This window comes from Falco rusticolus, chromosome 9 (assembly GCF_015220075.1).
Source record: "Falco rusticolus isolate bFalRus1 chromosome 9, bFalRus1.pri, whole genome shotgun sequence".
Lineage (NCBI taxonomy): Eukaryota > Metazoa > Chordata > Aves > Falconiformes > Falconidae > Falco > Falco rusticolus.
Window position 1 is genome coordinate 24,375,674 of NC_051195.1, and position 16,580 is coordinate 24,392,253.

General features: G+C 40.2%; 1 protein-coding gene across 3 annotated transcripts in view; it reads left to right on the forward strand.

The window, feature by feature from the left end:
- The first annotated feature begins 2,157 nt into the window (after positions 1-2,157).
- Positions 2,158-16,580, forward strand: part of WDFY4 (WDFY family member 4) — a 144,763-nt gene continuing 130,340 nt past the window's right edge. For 2 of the 3 annotated variants that reach the window (XM_037400317.1, XM_037400319.1), the window contains exons 1-7: positions 2,158-2,259; positions 7,495-7,767; positions 8,969-9,083; positions 9,678-9,781; positions 11,256-11,402; positions 11,772-11,961; positions 13,072-13,261. In XM_037400317.1, coding sequence (XP_037256214.1) covers positions 7,507-7,767; positions 8,969-9,083; positions 9,678-9,781; positions 11,256-11,402; positions 11,772-11,961; positions 13,072-13,261 — 1,007 coding nt within the window. In that variant the 5' untranslated portion in view covers positions 2,158-2,259; positions 7,495-7,506. The remainder of the gene's footprint in view (positions 2,260-7,494; positions 7,768-8,968; positions 9,084-9,677; positions 9,782-11,255; positions 11,403-11,771; positions 11,962-13,071; positions 13,262-16,580) is intronic. The other variant, XM_037400318.1, reaches the window with a different exon arrangement.

Below are 16,580 nucleotides of genomic sequence, written 5' to 3' on the forward strand. Positions count from 1 at the left end.
GACTGGGGGAAACGATGAAGAACGGAGGGATTTTCTTCTCCATTTTTGTAGATGGAGGCACTGTGCAAGGGGTTGTTAATATAACCAACCCAAACTGACAAAGGGCATTGTGGCACTGTCCCCTTTACATTAGCTATTAGATTATCTTTATTTCTTGTGTTATTTTTACTACAGATAATTTGGTTACAGCTGTTTCGCTCCAGTGAAGCAGATATTAAGCAGGAGGGTGTGTTGAAATTCGGGACTTCCAGCCCCATCAGCAGTTAGTGCAGAGTGAAAAAGAGAAATGGTGCTTCCTCTGCTGTGTGGATTGCAAATCTACTAATGACTGTGTGGCTACTTGGGTCCTGACAGCATCTAGTGAGGGGAGGCACCACTGGATAGGGAAGGCTCCTGGGAAATAAACCTCACTGAGAAAACAGTATGGAGGGGCTGCTGCAAATGATATTCTGTTCTGTGGTTTTAAACTGAGACTAAAAGGGCAGAAATGGAGCACATTTAGGCTTGTTTCTGAGTCAGGAAAGGGAAAATGATGATGTTGTCTCTGGGTTGGTATTAATATTCTCTTCTGTGTCTCTGCTTCTGCCATTAATGTCACCGCTGCAGTTTTGGCTGGATCTCAAGTGGGAAAGTAGCAGCTAATATGTGAGCAGTCTAAGGCAGAAAAGTAGTGGATGTGTTGATGCAGCCTTTTGCAGGCTGTGTGAGCTTGCTGGGCCTGTGCTCAGAGCTGCCTGGAGGCCTCACAGCCATGTTGTTGCAGCACTGAGCTCAGCCAGAGCTGTGCGTGTCTCGGTGGCGCTCACTAAAGCGGCCTAATGCAACATTCGCTGGATCTGCCCTGGGTGTGGGTAGCTCAGCGTGACATTGCATCTGCTTGGAAAACATGCTATACATTATACTTAGCTAATGCTTTCCAAAATCTGCTCATCTTAAGGCTACTGTCTCTACAGACTGGAGTGGAATATTTTCCTTGGGTTCTAAGGTATATTTCTGTTTACAGCAGAGATACAGAGATGCTTAATTCCTGCTATAATCTATAAAGGGATCAACTAAACCCATTATTTTGCTGCTGCCTCTATTGTTGATCTTTCTTTCAATAAATACATTTCCACAGTAAGGGATGAGAACAATCCTCTGGGATTTCTATGCCAGAAACATCACTGCAGTGAGAGAGGTCCCTGCAGTGTATAGGGAATCGCTGTCCTGTTTTACTGCTTAATCCTATTGAATAGTGAAATCGGTCCCTTCAAGACATACTGCTTCTACCTTGAGAAACATCAGGACTCTCCAGTCTGGATACTGCCATAGCTTAACTGGAAGAGAAAGTTAGTATTCCTCCTGAATACTTTTTCAGGCATCTGAGTGAAGCGGATGTTAACAGAAAACAGATTACTTTAACTGCCTAGGGTAAAATCCCTTCAGGTTTCAATCACTGTAAGGCTGTGATCCCACTGATTCTAATGGTCACCATAAAATTCTTGGGGAGAAGCAGTTTACAAAACACTTGAGTTTCCTGTGTAAAAATGTTTAAACTCTACCTCCCCTCAAAAAACAATTGTAAAGCCTTTCAGATGTGTTGATAGGGAGAGCAAAGAGCAACTAGGCAATTGAGAAGTAGTCTTGCTCCAACCCAGTATCTAATCTAGGCTCCCTTATGTTGTCAGCGAATTTATAGAGCTTGTTTGCCTCTTGATCTGAGTAGCTTCCTTGATCATTTTAGTAGAGCTATTATTTAGCATTCACCTCAGTATTTAAATGTATTTATTTTAAGGGTATTGCATTTGAGGAAGGACTCTAGCTGTTGCTTGTCCTTTGGGCACAGGTTGCACAGAGAGCATGAATTTTGTGGTATTGTATTCATGCAGTAATTTTACTTTGTAAATTTGTAGAATTTAAAATTGAAACCAAAATGAAACACCACACACACACTCTTCTTTGCCCATATGGTGTAGGAGGAAATACCTGGTTACTCTTGAGCTAGGGAGAAACATGCAATGCCTGTCAGGTTTGTGCATAAACTCAGTTGTTGCTTTGGGAGCTGGCGGGTCCTGAGCATGTGGGTCATTTGCTCTTCACTTCTGCTTTCCTCAGGAAATAAGTGCAGCAGCCAATCAGGTGATTCACAGTGGAAAGTTTAAAGAGCAGTGGGGGAGCTGCTGCATACACCAAGATGCCTAGTAGGATAGAAGCAGTAACACTCTTGTCTCTGGATGTGGTTATTGACTGCAACAGGAGCTGCTGAACCTAGGATCCCAGGTATGTCAAGATATTTGCTGTGAAAGCAAAAGGTACAAACTGTTAGTTGTTGAAGGTATCTGCAGGATTATCTGTAATGGGTTTATTGTGGTAGGGTTATTTTCAAACAGCAAAGGTTTCAGTCAAAGTACACCCTAAAATGAAGTACAAGGAGCAAAATGGATCAGTGTTTTGCTTGTATCCTTTAATCAAGGGATGATAATAGGGTCACAGATTTAAGGGGTATATCTGTTGGAGCTGCTGGTGGAGACTTGTTAGATTTGGTTCAGCTTCATGTCCTTATTTAATGAGCTCTTGTTCTGAAATGATCAGAATTGGCCTGGTCTTGTTCCTCTGAGTTTGTTACAACTATATCGTCCATGACTAACCAGAAGCATTCTGTTTGCTCTTGAGATTGAGAGCATTTGATTTCCAGGAGCACCACATCTCAAAAGCAAGTATATCAAATATCCCTGCTTCTCTTTTCACTGTGGTAGGGGTATATGCAAGCCAGAGAAGAAACTGTTGCTAATTAGATATTTAGAAGCTACTTTTTGAAACAGAAGAAACAAAGAGTAGGTGCCTGTGTGGGAGAGCCGAAGTCGGTTTTAGAGCTGTTTTTGGATTGCATGCAGATGGTCTTCAAACAAAAATGAAGAGAAATGCAGTTAAGTATTTTAAACTGAATTAATGATTTGTGAGACTGTACTGCAGAAATGCCTTGTGCAACTTAGATGTACTCAAAAGGTAAAAATATGCTTGGACAAATGAAGTCCTAGTGTAACTGATCGCAAGTCTTTTGGTAGTAATCGTGTCACGCCTTCTTGAAACAAGCTGAAATGATATTTATATTGCTGAAAAAGTAGGGGCCATGTCCTACTGAAATAGGACTTGTTCTCTGAACAGTATTCAATCTTCTGTAAACTGAAAAATGTTTTAATACCCCTATGCTATTCTTATTTTGTTATCTATTTTGATTTCAAGGCACCAGCTAGATTAGGCTCCTATTGTATAAAGCGCTGTGCCAGAACTTGGGACGAGAGAATACCTTCCACACAATTTATGGTTAAATGGACCTGGGAAGGATAGGTAGGATATTGAGTTTTGCAACTTGTTTTAATTCTTGGAGAATTTTTATTAACTCTTTTATTTTTTTAATAACTTGGAGAAGGTAAATAGAGTGACATCAAAATGTAGATTGTTTTGGTGGTGGTTTTAGGTTTGCCTCATGCAATATGGTCAAGTATGATCACTAGACACAGAACCAATAAGTGTAGATAATTTAAGAGGGAGCTCAGGGAGGAAGAACTGAGGAGATTAGGAGGGACAGAGATAAGAGTTGCAGATGGACAGTGACTGGCACAGTGTTTGTTCTGAGGTACTGTCATTTTGTGTGAGCACAGAGTGGCATGAACCACAAGAAGGAATGTAATTGAATTGGGTGAAAACTAGAATCTGTGAGATAAAATGGTTCATAAAAGAAACAACTGATGCCTTCTACTGCTTGGGTCTGTTATGGCATAAGACAGCTTTCCTGGTGAGATAGTGGAATCCCTGGTTTTAACATGCCAGTCAATCATTTTAAATGCTATCTGTATTGCCAAGGAAGGGAAGGGGGTGTAAAAAGGTATCACAGTGGATTTTTGGGATGCTGTGAGCCTTGTGTTTCTGATAGTCACCAGAATCCTGGTTTTAATAGTCAAGAAAAGGTTATTAGGAGAAGGAATATTTAAATCAGGTAGTCCTAGTACTAGGGGTCTGATGTTCAGTCTAATATACCTCTTGTTGTCTGAACAGTTGGAGTAAATAAGGAGGCAGATAGTAGTCCTCATTTTGCTTTCAAGTACTTTTTGGAGATTAAATATTTCCATGTACAGTCAAATATCTGACATTTTTTGCAGATACTTACCATAAAAAGTGGACTAAACTCTGAAATTTTGTATGAGACTTGATTGTGTTTTTGTCAGCCATCTTGCCATGAGACCCTTCTCTGACAAGAAATTATTTTAAATGTGTAAGTAAATTTCTTGATCTTGGTGCAAATTGGGATTTTATAGTTGTATGGGATCCTTCTTTGGACTGCTAGGGGAGTTGATCCCAGATAAACGCAATTAAAATGTCATTTAAAAAATCATGTTTGTTCAGTCAGTAAGCTTTTAGTACTAGCATTCTGCCTGTCCTGCCAGCTTTGGTCAGACCTTTCTTCCCTTTTGTCTTATCAGTCTGAAAAGGTGTAGCCACACAAGTGTGATTTCACACAAGCTTCATTTAGAACAAAAGGGAAAACACATTAATAAGTTCCACTTCCTCTGTTGCCTAACACCACTCTCTGAATGATAATATCAGGTTTATTTGATATATTTTCACTTTCACATATTTTAAAATACTTATTACTTAGACTTTACTTTTTGTGTCATTGTAATATTTATAACTTGTCAAAGCTGAAATAAGCCATTAATTTACACTGAGGATCAGGACAAATGGTGGGATGTAGAAGAGAGCCAACATATAAGGCATTTTAAAAATATCTAAGCTATCCTTAATACCAAAGATACTTGAATGCTGGATGCTGTGATACTGCGATTGGTCTAGAAGAATAATTATCCTCCAAGAGGAATAAAAAATGTGAAGTATTTAGAAGCCCAAATGAAATTGTAGATGCAAGAATAGGCTATTAGGAGAAGGAATATTTAAAGCAGATAGTGGAAGTGGAGATAACAGACCGTTACTAGAGGACTGATATTTAGTGTAATATGCCTTTTGTAGTCTAGACAGTTGGAGTAAATAAGGAGGCAAATGATAACCTCCATTTTGCTTTCATGTACTTCTGGAGATTAAAGACTTCCATGTACACTCAAATGTTTTACATAGTCTGTTACAATTAGGTCTTCATTAATGAAGTTGTGTGTGCATATCTGGTTTTAATACTTTCTGTGGAGAGGGAAATAATTCTTTCATTCCATACAATCGTGAGAATTTTTTAAGTGACCAGCCCTATTTGCCTTAACTGTGCCACCAGTAAGAAAAGTCTGCAAAATAAATTATAAATAGAAAGAGATAAAACTGATAAACGCATTTGCAGTGCCATTCAGTGCAGTGCAGTTCAAGCAGTGCCATTGACTGGTCAGTCACTGACCTTCTGAGTCAGCATAAGGACTTCATTTCACCTCTTTGTGCCTCAGCTTCTCTATAGAAATGACCAAGGTGAATGTAGGCCCTGGGAGTGAGTTAACTTGTTACTTAGCATTGATTTAGTCTTAGCAGAGTAGCTTTCAAGGTGAGAGGTTTCCATTAGGAAGAGAATGATGCCACCTGGGATGTGAGAGCAGGCTCATTGAAAAAGTAACTCTTAAACTATGCTCATTCTATGCTAGAAGAGTACCCAGGCTTTCTCAACACACTGTACAGCTTCACAATGAGTCAAGTGAATTGAAATCCCCTACGAGGGTTAAGTATAACATATGACAAACTGAACTCCCACGTAGTCATGAGGAACAGAGTCTTCCTGTTTATTCTGTGCGCACAGTCATCATACTTCTTCTTGTCACAGGACTGTGTTGTCTTAGTGCTAATAATTAAGGAAAACAGCAGCAGTGAAACATAAATTGTTGTTGAGGTCAGAAATTCCAGACTGACATCCTTGGAGACTGATCAAAATTTTGTAGCCCTCCACTTCCTGGTAAAAGGACAGAGTATGGGCTGTGGTAAAATCAGTTACCCTCTGCTGTGGGGTGAAAGAGTGGCTGGAAAGCTGCCTGGCAGAAAAGGACCTGGGCATGCTGGTTGATGGCTGGCTGAACATCTGAGCCAGCAGTGTGCCCAGGTGGCCAAGAAGGCCAATAGCATCCTGGTTTGCACCCAAAACAGTGTGGGCAGCAGTGCTAGTGAAGTGATTGTTCCCCTGTACTGGGCACTGGTGAGGCTGCACGTCAAATACTGTGTTCAGTTTTGGGCCCCTCACTTCAAGAAGACATGAGGTGCTGGAGCGTGTCCAGAGAAGGGCAACGAAGCTGGTGAAAGGTCTGGGGCACAGGTCTGATGAGGAGCAGCTGAGGGAACTGGGGCTGTTTAGTCTGGAGTAAAAGATGCTTGGGGGGGGGGGGACGGACAGAACAGACAGACACACCTTATCACTCCCTATGACTGCCTGAAAGGAGGCTGTAGGGAGGTGGAGATTAGGTCTCTTCTGCCAGATAACAAGTGACAGGGCAAGGGGAAATGGCCTCAAGTTGTGCCAGGGGAGATTTAGATTGGATATTAGGAAAAATTTCTTCACTGAAAGGGTTGTCAAGCATTGGAACTGGCTACCCAGGGAGATGGTGGATTCACCATCCCTGGAGGTGTTTAAAAAATGTGTAGATGCAGTGCTTAGACATGGTTTAGTGATGGACTTGGCAGTTCTAGATTAATGGTTGGACTTAATCTTAAAGGTAATTTCCAACCTAAACAATTCTATGATATACATCCAAGCATAGGTGTCTGCTAGGACCATTGGTTTCCTGCAGGTGGTGTGGTGCACAGCGACAAGATAATTTCACCCTCTTCATCTCTGCAGTATGGAGCTACTGCATGAGTGTGGAAGTGAAACTGGTTCATCTGGCTTGGAGTGGACAGCGTGCAAGCTGTAATCAAGCTGCATAAATGATGGATGGTGAAGAAATAGAATCCCAAACACAGTATTAGTGTTGGCTTATAATTTCTAAACCAGGCTCATAAGTCTTCTTAAAAATTTATTTTAAGGAATGTATGTATTGGTAGTGCAGATATGACTCAGTTTTTGAGGTAATTTGCTTTTTGGAGTATTCATTGACAAACTAGAATGGCAAAGAAGCACTGTAGACAAGGAACCTATTTCCTAGAAATGGGTGTACGTTGGTGTTTTTCTTTGATGGGGTGTAATGATGTGTTAAATATTCTTCTAGGCTCTTAAAGGACTGTATTTGGTGAGTAAAGTGATGATCTACATTCATCTTTGTGATAAATCCCCAGCTGCCTGCCCACACTATGATAATTTGTGTCATATTTTGAGTAGTCAGACTATGTCCTAGACACCAATAAGCATATTGCTGATTTTGATGGAAACTGAAGAGGCCTGATTTCCATTGGTGTAAAAGAGTGGAAAAGAGTCAGTGGCTGCCAGAATTTCCATACTTCTAAACTCCTCAACTCCAATAGTTAAAACTTTCAGGGCCTAGTTTCATGGGACTGGTAAGAGATTATGATAACTGTAAATAACACAGTATCTTTAACTTTGAGTCTCACTTCAGCATGGACAAAGCAGCTGAACTTGCATGGCAGCTGGAGGATTCATCTGGCAAAGCAAGACAGCAAGAGCAAAGCCCTGATGATGGAGACAAAGCAGAAGAGCTGGGTCGGCCTGCACACGACAAGGACAAGCCACCCCAGAGCCATAACCTCCAGTGGGAGAATCTAGGCAGACAGTTTGTAGAGTATGAGCAGGTGGCTCCATTTCTCATCCCAGAGGAGAAACAGAGAAGGCTGCTAGAATTTCTTCCCCTCTTCTTAAAGGTTTGTTCTCCTTGTTGCCTTTGGTGCAGATGCAAAGGATGTAAATTTGAGTTTATGTTGCTCTAACCATTCTGTGGTGACCCTAACTGCCGGCGGAGTTAACTGGAGGGTGATCCCTTTGTCCAGGTGATAATTACTTTTATTCCATTGGAGCCTGGGCAAAGTTTCCTGTCCTCTTATCTAACTAATCTGCTATGTTAGCATGACAAAAGTACATGGGGGGAGTGGCTAAATCCTACTATTGGAGACAAAGGGTATGTTGATGAGACAGGCCTGTTTCCCAGTCAGTATCCTGTGAAGGGGTCACTTCATGTCTGCCTCATCTGTTTTATTGCTTACTGGGGGGCTGAGCACAGTTTCAGTCTGGGAAAATGTGGCTGTGGCATGCAGCCAGCGAGGGGAAAGGCAGGGGTACAGTCTTAAGATGGAAATTTTTGGGTTAATGACAGTGCTGATATCTAAGTTTTGTGCCTGAGAGGAATTGCATCACAGACAGGGAAACTGTGGCATGAGGAGGGGAAGGTCATACTGTGGTTGGGGGACACAGCTGAGAACTACAACGTTTTAGTTAGCAGGCTGCCCTACCCCATGCCTTACAGTTTCCATCAGCCAACAATTTCTGAGATGGCCATATTAACAGGTGAAACTGGAAGAGCTCTGTGATGAGTAACTAGTGTTACAACTCTAATGTATAATAACTCTGTAATGTACTAACAAACAAAGGACTGGTTGGGGGAAGCCTTGAGTGTAGTGACTATATAAAAGTAATAGTACCTGATTGTAGGAGGCCAGTTGGGTGCGATAGTATTAGTCTACTGGATTTTTTTTTTTATTTCTGAACATTTTTTCCACAAAGTCAAGGCTAAAAACCATTTAAGAGGGAAACAGTAACAAACAATTAGTGACACAGGGGCTATGACAAACATTTACATTGTTTTGATTGTATTCAAATTAGAAAATGTAACTGTTCTCTAGTAGGTGTATTACATGATTCAAAAAGTAGCTCTGAGTTGACTTCTGTAACTAGAGTCAGGCTCCTGCCTGTCTAGCAAATGCTGCTTAAATGGATTACACTGGCTGGGGAGAGAATTTTGCAGGGGTATGCTAGCTTTATATTTGTTTCTTTATATTTATTAGTACTTCTAAATCTACCAAAGACATGCTGTATCAGAAAGACTTAACAGTTACACTTGGATTTCAGGCCTGGGAGCAGTCTGGTGGAGTAATCATATTCCCCAACATTCAGCTGTTAGCCAGTGAGGTTTCCAAGCTTCTGACAAAAGAAATTAAGAGGAACCTCAATGGCAAACCTGCAGGTAATGATCCACTGGATCCTTTTATTCTGGGAATGTGCTGTCATTCAGATATCCTCTGTGCTTACCATGAGGGAAGTAAGGAGGGGAACAGGAAAACAGTAAGTGTAGCAAGTCAGATTTTTAGTAGGTGGTGAGCTAGCACTGGTTTTAGATGACTGCACTGAAGAACTGGGCTTGTATGTCCTGCTGACCTTGGATTTGGAACTTTTGTAGCTGGAAATGTGTAATACTGCAGCTATGCACTAAAAGAGTAGGCTACACACTGTTCTGAGGAGCTTTCTTTAATGATAAAAATACTTGCTAGCCACACATGGCTTTCCTGGTGGCTGTTGTACATTCTTCACGCTGGTCAGCTGGCAGACTTCATGAACTGAGCTGGTATTCCTAGTGAAGCTTGTCAGTTTGAAACATGTAGTTTACATGAACTGATCTTAACCTGGTGCTGCAGCAAAATCCTTTTATGTCCTTCTCTTCACTTCAGTGGACTCATGCTACTGTAATTTTGTTAAATTTGTCAGATCTTTTAAGAAAGGAGCAATGCAGTATTTTAATATTTCATAAATAAATTAAAGGTTAATATTTTTATGGTAACAGAGCAAGCTCGTCTGGCTTTGGAGCAATTGCTGCAACAGAAAGGGGAAGCAGAAGATGGCCATTTGCTCCTGAAATCAGTGTATCTTCTCTCTCAGACTGACTTGGTAAGAAAAACCCACTGCCCACAAGACTCCTTTGTAGTCATTTCTTTGGTTGGTTGGTTGGTTGGTTGGTTTGGTTTTTTCCTTTTTATTTCAGAGAAGCTGGGTAGCCACCTCAACAGTGGAACACCTAAGTCTCATGTGTGTGTTATCCGCAATGCTTTGTGCTTCAGCATGCCCAAGGTATACAGTCAGGTAGAGGACACACAACCAGGTTTATAGTTCAGGCTTTTCTATGAAGAGGGAAGTGTGTGCTCTTTGCTTTCACATACCCTTTTTATTTTGATCATCAGGCAGCTATTTTTTGTAGCGTTCCTCTGATTAATCTTCCTTCCCTCCCCTCCTTGTGTATCACTGCTCTTCAACCTTTCTTTGTCACTCCAGCTTCCATATCAAAAAGAGGAGTAATAAGGATCTATATGGTAATGTAATGGTTGGATTTTCCATCCTGATAGCCTCTCACTTTGAAGCATTTCAAAACATTTCACAAACTGTACTTGTACAGCCATCTTGAATGCAGACTGGCATCAGCAGTACAGCTTGCTGATGGACATTGTGGGTACATCTATCCCTGACTTTGGGCTGAGCAGTTTCTTATCTTTATCCAGATACGTGAAAATAAAATATTACTGTCAGCTTCTAGTGGACATGTTCTGTGTATAAGGATTTCTATTAAATTATATATAGTTAGTAACAGCATGAAGTTCCTGATGAGGTTTGATTTTTATTTTTTTTTTTCACAGATTTAAGACGTTGCTATTTTTTGTGGCTCACACTCAAACTTCATATCACAAACCTCACCTTTCTGTTAAATTTTCTGCTGATTTTTGTTTTGATTATTGTGTGCCAAGCAGGCACACTGGGACTTCTCTGTGAGTTGTGCACAGCCATAGTGAAGATGGGAAGAACCTAAGTGTTGAGAAACATTGTGGAGTTTCTTGCATTTATAAAACCTATAATTAGAAAGGTGTGTGCAGTTGTGCAGTATGTTACAAAAGGAAAGGTGTTATAGCTAAATTGCTGCTGGCTCGGTCAAGGAGCGAATAAAGAATTAATGATTTTAACATACTAGACTTTTGTAGCTGCACAGTATCCCGTGAACTAATGATAAAGGGGACACTGTCTGCCCCTGGACTTACTGCTATGTTAGCTGCTAGTTAATTTGCAAGCCGTATGCTTTATCAGCTGTAGGTTTCCTTGTACAGGACATGGTCAGTATCTCCATCAAAACTGTAGTTCAGCTAGAGTGGGAAGTCCTGGTAATAGCTATGGCAACACATGGTCAGTGTGTTTACTTCTGCCAAGTGGATTTGTACAGCCATTCTATATGATTGCCATGCTTGTGTGCCCTGGAGAACTTGTAAGAGTAAAATGCTCAAGTAGCTCTTTCATCTGCCATGACTACACTCAGTGTGTAGAAACACAAGGAAACTGTGGTCATCTTCTGAAGGAGCTGATTTTTATTTTCCTTACCTAGAGAACTATGTGGAACATAATTGGATCTGGCCTTCCAGCTGCTTTGATGCAGTGCCTGTACCTTTTCTTTACTTTTCCTCTGAAGAAAATCAGTGATTATGGAGACATAAGCGAGGATGACACCCAAACTCAGGACATGGTTGTTCAGGTGAGATGCACCTCTGGGAGCTCATTTGTTCTGAGTACTCAGATGTTCCTTTAGGCTTTTAGCTATGATTGATTCAAACTGCAAAAAAAAAAAAAAAAAAAAGGACTGAAAACCATTGAACAAGTATCAGGAGCAATATAGAACAATCAGATTTATTTTTAAACATCTTTTTTGTTAAACAAAACAACATGACTTTAAGTGGCAAAAAGTCCATTAAGAATATCCTAGTGGTAGTTTAACTTTTTAATTTCACTGCATCCTTTCTTCTGGCATTAGTATCAAACTATAATCCCCCCCTAATTAATTTTTCTTAATCTCCCAGATATCTGCAGAGGTGTTTATAGTAGTTGATGTTTCTTTGCTTTTCAGATAATGCTTAAGATGTACAGAGAGGAACAAGGTGTAGAGGAACTTCTAGCAGCTGATAAGCTTCAGTCATTAATAATAGCAACTGCTTCACTCTGGGACCAGTGTAGCCACTCATGGAAAGCACCTACAGGCCGTGTGCTGAGAACAATTTCAAAGGCTCAGACAAAAAACAGCATTGTGTACCTTCAAGGTTTGGTTTAGTGATTTGGTTTCTCCTTTCTGTATAGCTCCACTGACAATGATGTCTCAAAAACAGTCTACCTGGGATAGATTTTTATCTTTACATCATCTGGTAGTCAGTCAACTGCAATACACGGGCTCTTGGCTTTCTAGACAGGAGCTTTATGTAGTACTGATAGCCAACTGGAAAATGAAGAGTTTTTTCCACACAAAAATAATAAAATTACAGGCAAGAGCCAATCCCACCTACCACACTAATGTAGGAAAGGACAAGATTTTTGTATGATTCAATGTACGAGCCTAAGATTCATGTGCACTCTAAATATAACGTGAGGGCCAGAGTAGTGGTACCTTTTGGGACAACATCATGATTGGCAGAGGTACATCCTCATTTCTTCCTAAGCTTTATTAAAGGAAGCAATCTTCTTGTTACTAAGAAGTACAAAGGCCAGGAGGCTATATTTCTTAGAAGGAAAAAAAAAAAAAAAATTATAATCCACACTATACTGTCAGTGTTCCTTGTCATGGAGTAACTGCATATAGGTATTTTTATTTTTAAAAATAAAAAATTTGGCTTCCTGAGTGAGACTGAAAGACTGAAGAATAATAGTTCTAAGATTACTGATCTGTTTAGACATTTTGAAGCTGTCCTGGAAGGACTGGCCATCAGATCAGACAAGAAAACTAAGCTTCATTGCTCGGAGCAAGCCTCATTGAGGCAGAATTCATCTGTTAACTTCACATAGAATGTGTGATTGACTTAGTACAAAACAATAAAATGTCAGCCTCTGCTTACCTTGTATTCAGACAGATGGATTTACTGTATACAAATTTTGGTGAGTGGGTGAGTTGAAGTTTGTACTCCTAAGACTGAATCAGCTGAGAGTTAAGCAAAGAAATGCATGCATGCATACTTTAAAATCAGAAATGTTCTTCATGTGGCCTCTAAAACAGGTGTGACATTCGTATATCCTCTTGATGTTGTTTTTTTTAACCTAGAAAAATTTTGAATAGAGTCCTGTTTTACTGGGAAATACATTTTCAAATGTGCTGGTTTCTTTTTTATTGGTAACTTTGAACTTGTCAGTTCTTAAATACCTGCATTTTTTTTCCCACATAGCTGTGGACTGCATTAAAATAGCTATTCAGAATCTCTTTAAACTGGCTGACAACCTACCTGCCTGTGATGTGTGTGAAGCTGCTAGTATTATCTTGTGCTTTGTGAAAGATTCCTATCCCATATCATCAGCTTTGTTAACAGAGTTCGAGAATAATGATGGATACCAACTCCTGCTAAAAATTTTACTTGGGTAAGTAAAGAGGTTTTAAGTGGGCTTCTAGAGGGTGGTAAAACTTCATTTTCAGAATGCATGGTTGTTTATTCTAAAATATGAATCATGTAGGTAATCCTATGTGGATGCAAAGCCAACAATAAAGACCTTAATATTGATTTTTTTATTACTGTTTTAGGAAGGGAAGTAGTACATAACTTCTTTTAGTGAAACCATAATGGAAATTAATGGTAGGAGAAGTTAGTCTACAGTTGGGATAGGGACTTACCAATCACAAGATGAAGGTTCTTTGTCAATTAATGTAAGAGGGGTTATAGGTCAGATACATTTGTCTTGGTTAAGGTGAACTCTTGATCCAGGAGTGCAGTCAGCACTAGAGACGGAAAGCTGATCTCCTTGCTGTACAAAAAACCCAACCAAACAAAAAACCCCACTCAAACTTATATCTGAAATGGTTATGTTCCTCAGAACTGAGGTGAATATAAACATATCAAGACAAATCCCCACTAGTTATCCTAATCAAAAGTACAAAGTAGAATCCTTTACCCTCCTTGTCTCCTTGCATTGTCTAACCAGACTCTGAGTTTTGCTATGTCAAAACAGTATATTACACTTCCCCAGAAGGACTTTAGGAATTCTGTTTTGGTTTTCTTTAATATCTTTTCTTAATAATTTTCTTTAATATCGTATGAAGAAAGCATTTCCAGATCTTCTCAATCTATTCTTGTTTCCATTCTGGCTTTGCCTTTTCTTGTACTTCTCCAACACCTTGGTGGAGAACTTTGATCCCTGGTCAGTACCTTAGACTGAGGGTGGGTATTCTGTAATTTAGATATAGAGGATTGTAATTTGAATCATGAACCAAAATATATCCATACGTGAGTATGATTTTTATGATTATGGGATAGCACAAAATTATTAACCTACAGTTGGAAAAAGTTATGTCTCTTTCTAGTGGTGTTTTCTGTAGTTACTGTAGATTGTCGAGCTTTCTGTCATAAGCTGTGTTGAGATATATATTTCTGATGAAATTCTAACTATATAAGGGCAGAAATGCCCAGTCTTTATCCGTAAGGGCTATGGCTGCTCCCATCCTTCTTAACTGATGTAACCAGGCTGGAGAGAGAAATAGCATGCAGGTGCTCAAGGCTTCAGATTTGTCTTTCTTTTTAACATATACTGGCAGAAATGGGTTGACAGAGAGCTTCTTTCTTGAATGTGCTGTGTGACCAGATTTCCTTTTCTCTGATGTTCGGAGTTTCTTTTTCAGGTAAAAAGAAGCTTGATTGCAGTCTTTCCCACCAAAATGGATACTAGCATTTGCTCTGCTCCCCCACCCTCCACCCTTTTTTTTTTTTTTTTTTTTATTGTTTAGATTAAAGCAGAGCACATTAATTTTGTTTTCCTCTGCCATCAACCCATGCCCAGATGCTGCAGTTTTCCTTAAGAATCGATCCCTCTAAGCAGTATAGACTAGGATGACATGATAAGTAGCTCTGCCTTTTGACAGACTCCCACTTCAGTCTAAACTATGGCAAATCTGGGATTACAGGTCAAACTATCTCCTTATGGAGGAGAGAGATGCCATCTTTATGTCTGATTCACAAAGCTCAGGCTGTCGCAACAGAGGGAAAACCCAGTCACTCATTATGAGTGATCAGCAGACTTTGTTTATTGTGTCTTACAATCATCTTTTATGCCTTGTTATAATTAGCTCATACGTATTACAAAAGTTAAGCTCATTATTGGTTAGTTGCCTAAATACCAAGCCCACCCCTAGTTTCTCTTCCGTAGTTATCTGTTCCCTCCTGCAACATTCTTTACCGACCGCAATCTTCTTGTTATTGTGTAACAAAACCAGCCAAGGACAGTGTATTTTTGCTTTACTTCAGATAAGCTGAGTGCGATGTGCATTTTTTGTCCAGCCAGCTGGACTATATGTGAACTTTTTCAGCTAGCCAGCTATCCACAACTCCCCCGTTTTTATTTTGGGCGACATAGGCTTGGTTGACCATTTTCAGTAAGAGCATTTTAACACAGGAAAATACACAGCTAAGCACTACTAAAACTATTACAATAATGATCAAAAATAATAATCCCATTTGCAAAATGCCTTTAAGCCAGCCTCCTAGTCCCAACCAATTTCCCAAAGTGTCTAAGCCAAAAAAAACCCCGATATCTTTCTGTACACGCAGGGTGTGGCTGATAAGGTCTTGTATCTCCTTATGTATAGATTTTGAATGATCCTCTAGATCCATGCAACACATCCCATCAAAGTCTTCACATCCATGCCCGTGGGCCAGCAATTACACCTCTTATTGATGATTCAGGATTGTTGCTGAACAAGGATTTCGGTCACTTTCTTCCTAATCGCGTGAAGCTCTAATAAGTGTTTGCTTTTGCTAAACAAATTCACAATTCCCACATTACAACCCTCGCAGTTATGTTTGATAAATCCAAAGTTCACGGTAACACCCTGTTCACCATAACAATACCCATGCCCCACAGTTACAGTTACCACATTTAAGGCAGCTGGAGTGACCAACTGGCCTTGGGTTATGAGATTGTATCTTTGTTGTCAAAAGTTCGAGTTTTTCACGTGTGATCCCCTGTATGTGGGATCGGAACAGATGTCGAATAGGTTCTAGAACAGGGTCTATCGCACGGTGCAGGCGAAGCAGCGTTCTCGCGTCGAGCTCCTCCAGTGTGCTCTACAGCAGGTTTTTATCCAACAGCTGGGAACCCAAATAGTACCTGAATCGGTAGAAATACAGACATAACCACACCCCACATAAATCACCTCCACAGGACGTACCCATTGTCCTGTTTTTGCATCCTTATACAGTACTTTCATGTGTGGTGGCCTGGGAGGTTCTGAGCCAGCGTGGCACCTTATTATAGGCGGCTCATTACTGTCCCCAAATACACACAAACGATTAAGCACAAAAAGAGCCTTTTCTACCCTTTCTCTTACATCCTGAATCTCTTTGAACTTTTCTATATAATGTTTTAGCGTCCCGTTAGCCCGCTCTATGATTGCTTGTCCAGTTGGAGAATGAAGGATTGCAGTAACATGTTTAATATTCCACATTTGCATAAAGCGTTTAAGTGATCCGCTACCATATGCAGGTCCGTTATCAGTTTTAATAATAATAGGCACCCCTAAAAAAGCAAAGCAACTAGTTAAATGCCAGCGCACGTCCCGGACCTTTTCCCCGGGCTGTGGTGTGGCCCATAACATATGGCTGTAGGTGTCTATATGGCTATAGGTGTCTATAGCAACATGCACATATTTCAATCGACCGAATGCAGGAACATGAGTAACATCCGTCTGCCA